The sequence below is a fragment of the Gracilinanus agilis genome, chromosome 1 (genome assembly GCF_016433145.1).
Source record: "Gracilinanus agilis isolate LMUSP501 chromosome 1, AgileGrace, whole genome shotgun sequence".
NCBI classification, from domain to species: Eukaryota; Metazoa; Chordata; class Mammalia; order Didelphimorphia; family Didelphidae; genus Gracilinanus; species Gracilinanus agilis.
In genome coordinates this window covers 559,135,550-559,145,552 of record NC_058130.1, presented here as the reverse complement: position 1 = coordinate 559,145,552, position 10,003 = coordinate 559,135,550, and the positions used below count along the sequence as shown (strand labels likewise).

Here is a 10,003-nt window from a genome sequence, read left to right as displayed (position 1 = left end):
ATTGTGTTTCATATCTGGCTTCCTTTGCTATGTTATGAGTTTTAGTTTATGTAATTAAAAATATTATTCAGAGAATAGGTTTATAGGCTTCCCTAGAATGCCAAAGCCATTGAGGACACAAGAAAGGTTAAGAAGCCTTGCTCTAGTCGGGATTCCTTAATTTGTGATTTTAAAAAAGAGGTCCAAAGGCATGGGAGGGAAAAGTATCTTAATATGCCACATACAAGGAAAAGTTTTAATATGTTTAATGCTTAATTAATTTAATGTTTAAAATTTTATATTAAAAAGTTTATTATGAAACCCTTTTTCTTTCTCTTTTTTAAATTTACTTTGTGTCTTATAATCAATACTGTGTATTGGTTCCAAGGAAGAAGGCAGAAAGGGATAGGCAATGAAGGGTAAGTGACTTGTCTAAGGCCACACAGCTGGGAAGTGTCAGAAGCCAGATTTGAACCTAGGACCTCCCTTTTCCAAGTCCTGCTACCAGTCCACTGAGCTGCCCAGCTGCCTGCTCTGCAAACCTTTCTAAAGGATTGTTGAATGTCTGTTGTTTTGTCAGTCCTTCTGAGAGACCCCCCTAAAATGCTTTTAAGATAGTGACACAGAGAAAGAGTCCCATTATTTTGTTTTATTATCTTCTCAAGTACCATGTAACAGAGAACTGTAGGCACAAAACGTAACTGATTTATCTGCAGTTCTATGCTTTATTACCTGAGATCTGCATTATTAAAAAAAATAGAAATTTAATTATTGTTGCATATGTCACAGGAGAATTAGGTGTCAGCTCCCCCTACTCCCCACCTCCCCCAACATTCAGACCTTCTTTTGAACTGTGATTGTATTTTAGAAAGAAACCAACCAGTAGACAAAGTAAACACCCAACCTGGTGAAAGAAATGTGGATTAAAGTGGGGGAGGGCACACACTTAAGTTGAAACACCCCCCAGGTCCCACCCTGAGGGGAGTTAGGAACAATAAACATGGGACACTGAAAGCAAGCTGTTAAAGGTCTTCTATCCTCCCAGAAACCCATCTTGAAGTACAATATTTCCAGAAAGGCAGGCTGGTGACTGTCCACAGCAGCAGCACTTCCTTCCTTCCCTTCTTCCTTTGGTCACTTCTCGTCATCACGTCCATAGTTAATAGTCTGTATTGCCTGAGCTATGAGCATAGCCATTTCTCTGGTACCAGCAGCAACCACTCTGCATGACATGAGATCAAGAGGTCCCCCTGAAGAAAGAAGAAGGGAAGAAAGAGACTGAAGCTGCCGGGGGTCACTCAGTCATGTTGGAACAATGGGAGAACACACCATTCCTTCCTTTCTGACTTTCTCCCTTTCTGTCTTCCTTCCTTCCTTCCTTTTTTAAACCTTATCTTCCCTGTCTTGAAATAAATATTAAATATCCCTTCCAAGGCAGAAGAGCAGTAAGGGCTAAGCAATTGGGATTATTAAATGATTTTCCCAGGGTCACACAGCCCAGAAGTACTGGACCAAATTTAAACCCAGGACCTCCCCGCTCTAGACCTGATTTTTTATCCACTGAGCCACCTAGCCATCCCTCTGTATTGTCTTCTTAAGCCTAAATAATAAATCAAGCTCTGATTTATACTACTTGCTAATTTCTGAGATGTAAATACACACTGAAAAATTTAATAATCATCTTACTCCAGCATGTCCCTAAAATGAGCCCTGTCTTCAAGTTACTTGTATAGTATCTGACCTGGGATAATGTTTTTTTGGACAAGAGACAAAAATTCACAATTCTGAAGTTCAAGTTTTTACTCAGAGAAGTTAGTATGGGGGTGCAGTAGAGGGAGAAGGATGACCATGCACAAGTATACAAGGTGGCTGTGTGGGTCAGGATAAACCCCAGCCTTTGCTTATTGATTACTCTCTATCCAGAATGGAGACCCTCCTTTTTCTCTTTACCTCCCACCAACCCCTGAGAAGACAGCTTACCCAAGTCCTGAGATTAATCCTAACCAGTGACCTGAAGGCATTTAGCTAACAGGATTCTGATCTCATAGTCCATTTTGTTAGTACACAGGGAGAGACCAGGCAGCTGAATCCTGGAGAGGAAGTCAGCAGCGATGGCTATTTATTGGCAGAGAAGAGCCAGCATGCCCTGTGCAGTGGAGGGGGGAGTTTGGAGACTTTGTTTTTTAAGCATTTATATCCTGGTTGGGAGATATTGATTGGTGCAAGTAAGACTGGTGTGTAGCAGAGGCACATGACTGTTTATCTTGATAGGGTATCTTTTCTTGGCTAGGATTGAGAGCTAGACCTAGAGACGGGAGGTCCAGGGTTTAAATCTGCCTTCAGACACTTCCTAGCTGTGTGACTCTGGGCAAGTCACTTAACTCCACTTGCCTAGCTCTTTCTGCTCTTCTGCCTCAGAACTGATAATTAGGAACTGATCCAACCCACTATGGAGGGCAATTTGGAACTCTATCCAAAGGGCTAAAAAACTGTTCATACCCTTTGATCCAGTAATACCACTACTGAGTCTGTATCCCAAAGAGATAACAGAAAAAGGGGGAAAGACCCACTTGTACAAAAATATTTATAGCAGCTCTTTTTGCAGTGGCAAAGAATTAGAAATTGAGGGTATGCTCATCCATTGGGGAATGGCTGAATAAATTGTGGAACATGTTGGTGATGGAATATTGTGCTATAAGGAATGATAAGCAAAATGATTTCAGAAAGAGCTGTAAAGATCTACAGGAAATGATGCAGAGCAAAGTAAGCAGAACTGGGAGAACATTGTACACAATAACAGCAATATTGTACAATGTTTATCTGTGAAAACTTGGCTACTCTCAGCAATGCCATGATCTGGGACAATCCTGAAAGACTTATGATGGGGAATGCTATCCACCTCCTGAGAAAGAACTGTTGGAGTTGTCTTTCGCATCACTGCATTTTTGGTTTTATTTGGGGGATTTGGTTATATATGATTTTGCTTTTACAACAATGGCCAATATGGAAGTGTTTTGCATGACAATAAAAATGAAAAAATTTAATTTAATTAAAAAAAAAAAAGAAATGATACTTAGCATAGATTCCAGATAGAAAGTACAGGCAAAAAAAAAAAATTAAAACATGAACAAAAAACACCAAAAGGGGCCAGTCACTCACCTGAAGTGTCTATCACAATACCACCTGCTTCCCTAATTATGACAGTGGCTGCCGCTAAGTCCCAGCAATGCAAGCCAAATTGATAATACGCATCTGCTGCACCAGAGGCGAGGTGGCACAAAGCCAATGTAGAGCTTCCAATCACACGCACCCTGAATCATCATGAGAAGAGATACAGAATTATTTCCAATTCTGGGAAAACACACACACAGAGAAAAACCTCATCAGTAAATGATAAGGTTCAAACTGGATTTTTTCTCAACTAGTTTGTGTTCTACTGTCATTAGACGCCATCTGTTTTCCTGCAATATGTACCCAATAGTTAAGAATGAGTCATAATATATCTATTAACAAGCCCTAGATCATAATGCACTGGGTCTGGAATCAGGAAGTGCCAGCTTCGGTACTACTATTGGCAGCCTGCCAAATTAGCTTGGATTTGATTTAGGTATTTTTTTGTATTAGGCTTCTCTGTATACATGTCTGGGCTCCTTGAGAGTAGAGATTGTTTCATTTTCTTTTTTTTTTTTTTAAATAGGAAGTTGGCACACTGTAGGCACTTATGAATGCTTCTTCTTCTTATTATTATTGAATAATTAACATCTTATTCCTTTGGCACTTCTGAGCTGTACAATCCAGGCGGTAAGTTACTTTACCCTTTTAAAGCCAATTTCTCCATCTGTAAAATGGGACTAATAATACCCATAGTGTCTATTTCACAGGCTAAAAATAGGATAATACATGTAAAGTGGTTTGGAAATCTTTAAATGCTAAATATACATATCAGCTACTATTATTAAAAGTTTGGGGTTTAAAATCAGAATGGCATCTGTGGAGAAGGAGAACTCCATCAGCCTTCAAACTATTTTTCCTAAGTGATCATGAGGTTAATGGTCTGATTAAAGTTTAGATTTAGCAATAAATCCCATGACTATTGATAGTCACCTAATTTCACAAAATTATGGAAACCAGACCAAAAAGGAAGAGAAATCATCAAATGTATCTTCTTTCTGACACCAGGCAGAAAGGTAATCCCTGACCTTATTTATGGATCTTCAGGGAGAAATCACCCATGCCCCAATGCTTCTGCCATGTCTGCATTATTCTGGTACATCCCTTTTGTAGTTTTCCTAATGGAAACCCCAGGGAGTTTAGCAAGATTGGACAACTAGTACTTCTGCTAGATCACACAAGGCATTCTAGGAATTAAAAAGTTCAGCCCTAGAACTGAAAATTCATACCCATGAGCTTTGGCATGAAGTAACCTCTCCATGTTACTGAAGAACAATTTCAGAGTATCAGGATCACGCTTTGGGCCAATTTCTGTTAAAACCAAAGCCTTTGAGAGATCTGTAATAATAATAAAAAAAAGTCATATCTAGATTTAGACAAGCTAATGTAGAATAAAATGGACTGATTCAGAAGTTTAAAATAAAATGTAAAAAGTACTAAAAATAAAAAAAAAACACAATAATTACAACATAAAAAGGAAGCAGAACTTTTGAGTAATTGAAAAACCAATAATGGTCCCACAGAGTAGAAAATGAAACCATATATTTCTCTTCTAGCCAGAGGTTGGGGACTAGAAAGTCTGGAGATTGCATACTTTGTCAGATGTAATTACTGTATCAGGTTTTGTTGATATTATGATTACATGAGAGGTTTCAGTTTTAGATTATGAGTAGGGTATATTCACAAATGGCATCAATAACACTTATTTTTTTAAAAGCCCAACCAAATAATTAGAAAAATCATGAGAACCATGACAATTTCTTCTCCCAAATGCCATTTTTTCTCTCTTCTTTCTCAAACTTAACTAGGGTCTCAAAATGTTCAGCCTGTTATTCTTACTCATTCTAGAATGAGAAACTTAGAACCAGGAACTCACTTTCTCCAAGCATCTATATACTTAATTGCCTTGCTTAAGATCAGAGATATGGAGTAGAAACACAGAAGAAAAACAACTGCTTGATCACATGGGTCAATGGGGATATGATTGGGGATGTAGACTCTAAGCGATCACCCTCGTGCAAATAATAATATGGAAATAGGTCTTGATCAATGACACATGTAAAACCCAGTTGAATTACTCATTGGCTATGAGAGGGGGGTGGGAGGAGAGGAGGGAAAGAACATGAATCATGTAACCATGGAAAAACACTCTTAATTAATTAAATAAATAAAATTTGCAAATAAAAAAACAAAACAAATAGTTCACCAAAGTAAGAAAACTTTTAAACAATGCTTTCAATAACTAGTCATATACATAAAATCAAATGAGCATCTTTAAAAAAAACCTGAGATATGGTAAGAATAAATGAGATAAGAGAAAAAGCTGCATTGTCAGTTTAGTTATTGCCTTCATTATTATTAATAATTTCAAAAGCTGCTTTCTTTTTTTAGATTGCAAGGGGAATTGTTTTACTGCATTCTTTTCAAGGGATAATAATAGCACCTACCTCCCTGAGTTGTCAGGATTAAATGACATAACAATTGCAAAGTGCCTGTTACATAGTAAGTGCTATAAAACATTAGCTTCTTATTATTCTTATTATTACTTCATTTAACAGATAATGAACAAAAAGCCTGCAAACTTTGGCATCGAACTAAAAAATAACTAAACTTCCCATCTTGTGAAACTCTGGACAAGTTGGTTCTCCTCTCTGAGCCTTAATTTCCTCATAGGCAAAAAATGAAAAGTTTGGACGTGGGGACCTCTAAATTTAATTTCCTTCTAGCTTGAAATCTATGTTCCTTCTTCTAGATACCCTTTCCTCTTTCTTTTAATGGAACTTGTGGCATCTAGAAGAAAAATGATTCCAAATTGGTGTAGAAAAATTAATATTAAATTGTGATATTTTTCTGAAATAATTTTTCCTCTTAGTCTCCCCTCTGACCCACCCCCAAAGAAGGCTAAAACAGTCTGCTTCTAAGCTAAGGCTACACCCAATTTCTCCCCCAGGCTATGAAAACAGGTTGGGATCTTTAGGTTAAGGATAAAATGATTAATGGTCAACCATGGTGAACCCTGAGTCAGCAGAAAGACTAAGAGTTGGCTAAGCAATTATGTTGTTAAACTCACTTAAGGTACAATGTAGTCTGGCTATATGATTAAGTAATGAGGGAAAAGTTGAGGTCTCTAAATCCACCTCCATAGTGGCTATCCACCAGTCAGAGATGTCTTGGGATGCCCAGGGGAAAGACTGAATGATGAGCTCACAAGTTGTATATATAGACCTGCGCCAAAGGAGTGAGTGCCTCTTTTCTTTTTGGATGGTGGAAAGAGACAACTGACCCAATTAAGACTTCTTGACCAATCAATTAATAAATTTAAAATAAAAAAAAAAACCTGCCACTTGAGAATCTTAACTGTTACACTGAACAATGTTTGAACAAATCCTAAATCCTATTTGCAATGATCCTGGAAGTGGATATGTCTTTTTTTTCCTTTTTCTTTCTTTCTTTTTTTTTTTAAACCATTACATTCCATCTTAGAATCCATACTGTGTATTAGTTCCAAGGCAGAAGAAGGTAAGGGCTAGGCAATGGGGGTTTAGTTTCTTGCCCAGGGTCACATAGCTAGAAAGTGGATGAGGCCAGTTTTGAATCCAGGACCTCCCATCTTTAGGTGTGGCTTTCAATTCACTGAGCCACCTAACTGCCCCCAGAAATGTTGTTTCTCATTGAGAATGCGCCTTTCTTTCTTCTTGAACAGTCACTTTTTTTTTTTTTTGCAGTCACTTTTTAAGTCAGTGTCCTAATCTAAAATATCTCAAGGCTTACATATTTATATCTAAATTTAAAATATCTCAAGGCTTATATGTTTATTCAATATAATTAAATGCAAAGGACCATTTTTTGGAAAGAGGATGTTTTTGAAGGTTTATATTCAAGATTTGTCCTTCAGATCAGGGAATGACTACAGCCAATCAGATTAAGTGCATTCACTCTCTTTAATAGAAGTGACAGATGCCATCAAGGTTAGAGAGCTGGACTGATAGAAGAGATTGTAGGTGGATGGCACCAAAGGCATTGCTTGATATGGTTCTGCAGTGATCTGTGAACGTGAGACCCTCTACTCCCTTTTATGATTATAACAGTATTAGCTTTTATGATTATTTTTTTATAACACAAGCATTAGTTTTGAGTTAATAGTCAAATAATCTAGTTTGCTTTATGAAAATTATAAACATTAGCTAAGAAAAATACAGGTTAGGGTGGTATAAAATCTTGTTTACATCTTGACCTTAAGCCTATAACTCAGGAGTTTCCATTAATCCTGCCACATTCTTCTTGGGTGTATGACAAGATGGTCAGTCAAGAAGAGGAAGGCTGGTCTCATGTGTATGACAAGATGACCAACAGGAGGTGGAGGGTTACTCTAGTTTGCACACATCAGGTATCCAGCTGCTGACTCCTAATATCACATCATAATCATCAGTAAAAACACCAAGACCCTGACTGAGTATTGCAAAGGCCTTGGAAAGGTCAGCTATAATAACAGACATAAGTTGCCACCCATAGTGATCTTTTTTACGCTTTTTAGTTTAATCAGCGCCTGTGCCATTAAGAACTGCCCATGTGAAAGATTTTGCATCCATTCTCTTTTAGTTTTGATTTTATTTTCTGTCACTAAGTCACCAGATTTCTTGGCATAAAAAAAGGCAATCTCCTAATGCTTGGGGTCTCTGGTTCTGATTTTGATCAGGGTCTGGCTTTATTGTGAGACTAGCCACCTTCTCAATAAACCTATTATTCAGCTTGGAGACTGTATTGGTGTGATAAATTTTCGCCACAGATCAAAAAGCAGTTTGTCCCTGGCTTTTCTCAAACCTACACCCAAAAGCAAGAGAATTGAGCATACGCTGCATGTTCCATCATGCCTAATTACTCAGGCACAATGTAGCCTAACCAGGTGTGTGCTTAGATTATAATAAAATTGACTTGCTGCTCCATGAAAAATGAATGCAATTATGTTTAATTTGATGAACTCAATTATATTTCAGCATTACAAGGTAACTCAACAAGGGAGCAGACAAGCCTAAGAAAATGGTTTCCTCTCAGAATGTAGCCCACCCTGGGATTTTGCTCCCCCTGGAATTTCAGGGACTTCTGTTTTCTCAAGCCTTTCTATAAAATGCTTACTTCTGCCCGAGATGCCAGCTGCCTTCAGGGGCTCTGAGTTATTTAATGCCAGGCACACCCAGAATTTTCTGAGATCCATATTCTGTAAAAATCCAGCTCCAGGAAACCTGGTAGCTCAATCTGCCAATGCAACAACACACAATGGAAAAGACTAGTTCTAGGAGCTGATTTTAATCTCCAAAGATTAAATCTCAGTTTAATTTATAGCCACCTCACCCTACACTCACATGGCATGAAGCTATGTTGACATTTTCTTAGAAAAAGGCCTCCTTTCAAATCTCATTTCTCTTTTTTCCTGTGGTCCTGTTCAGTTCATTGTTACCCCTACCCCTCCAGGCCATGGTACTAAGCCCATCTTTTGGTAATGTTTTTAGTCTAAAGCTTGTAAACCAGCTAGACCCATTTCTCTAACTATTCTATATGATCTTTAACCCACAAGACTTAGTTCATGCCTTGGCAGGAGAATGATGGAAGGGAAGATGGGGAAAGAGAGGGATGGGCATTGAAAAACCATTTGGGTCTGTAAAAAGAACACCAGGGCCATACTGGACATAGAGGACAGGTGCAATGCTTGGTTGAAATATCATGGTTCTACAAATAAGTCCTCTCCAATTTATGCCCAATTTGCAAAAGCCTCACTCATATATCTGGATGTATGTGGCTTCCCTCTTCTTCCTCCATCCCGCTGAGAGAACCCTTGGTATCTTTCCCAACCATTTCTAAATCACTTCTGATAATAGCCAAGATGCCTTGGGCATATAACACAACCTGGGAACTGTAGTATATTCACATTCTGGGGGCCTACCCCACCTTACATACTATCTCCTTCTTCCTGAGGGAAACTGCATTTACCATGATCCTCCCTTTTTCCTCTTTAATGAATTTGGCTTAGTTAATTCATCCTCAGTCAATCAGTCAGTTCTTCAGGTTCTCTTTCAGATATACACAAACCTTTCCCCCCTTTTTCCCTTTATCCATTTTAGTTCTTGGTCAGTTATGTCAGGAAAACCTATTTTTCTCTTCTCTATCTTTCCCCATTCCATTTGTGACCTTAGTATCGATTTCAAGGCAGAAAAGTGGTAAGGGATTGGCAACTGGGGTTAAGTGACCTGTCCAGGGTCACATAGCTAGGAAATGTCCACCTAGCTCTTCCCCAGGCACATATTTTGAAGTTAAATTATACATTAAAGAAAAGGATGTCCCCAAAGTCTTAGTGCAGTTTTAAGCTATTAAAGGTTTAATATAATATTCTAAATTCTCAGAGCTAGAAGAGACTACAGAGGTCATCTAGACTAGTGTGTACTCAATCAGAAATTGTCTACAATATCCCTCATAGTCATCCAAATTCTTCTTGAAAGTCTCCAGAGTTGGCAGCTAGTTCTACTTTTAAACACTTCTAATTATTAGAAATTTATTGTTGGATTCTATCTCTCTGTCGTAGCTATCTCTTGCTCCCATTCTTGTCTTGACTCCTTATGCCAAGTAAAACTAATTTCATACCTTGAGTCAAGAAACCCTGAATTCAAATCTAGTCTGAAGATGCGTAATAGCTGTGTGATCCTAGACAATTTACTTAATCTCTGCCTCAGTTTCTTAAATTGTAAAAAGAGGATAATACCCACCTCTCAGGGTTGATGGGAGTTTCAAATGAGATATTTAAAAAGAGCTTAACACAGTGCCTGGCACATAGTAGGCAATGAATAAATGCTTGTTCCTTTTT

General features: G+C 38.1%; 1 protein-coding gene across 1 annotated transcript in view; it reads right to left on the bottom strand.

The window, feature by feature from the left end:
• Nucleotides 1-613: 613 nt before the first annotated feature.
• Nucleotides 614-10,003, bottom strand: part of IMPA2 (inositol monophosphatase 2) — a 72,053-nt gene continuing 62,663 nt past the window's right edge. Inside the window, exons 6-8 of the mRNA XM_044666922.1 lie at nt 4,380-4,488; nt 3,139-3,290; nt 614-1,229 (exon numbers count right to left, since the gene is read on the bottom strand). Of these exons, the coding sequence (XP_044522857.1) occupies nt 1,114-1,229; nt 3,139-3,290; nt 4,380-4,488 (377 nt within the window). The 3' untranslated portion in view covers nt 614-1,113. The remainder of the gene's footprint in view (nt 1,230-3,138; nt 3,291-4,379; nt 4,489-10,003) is intronic.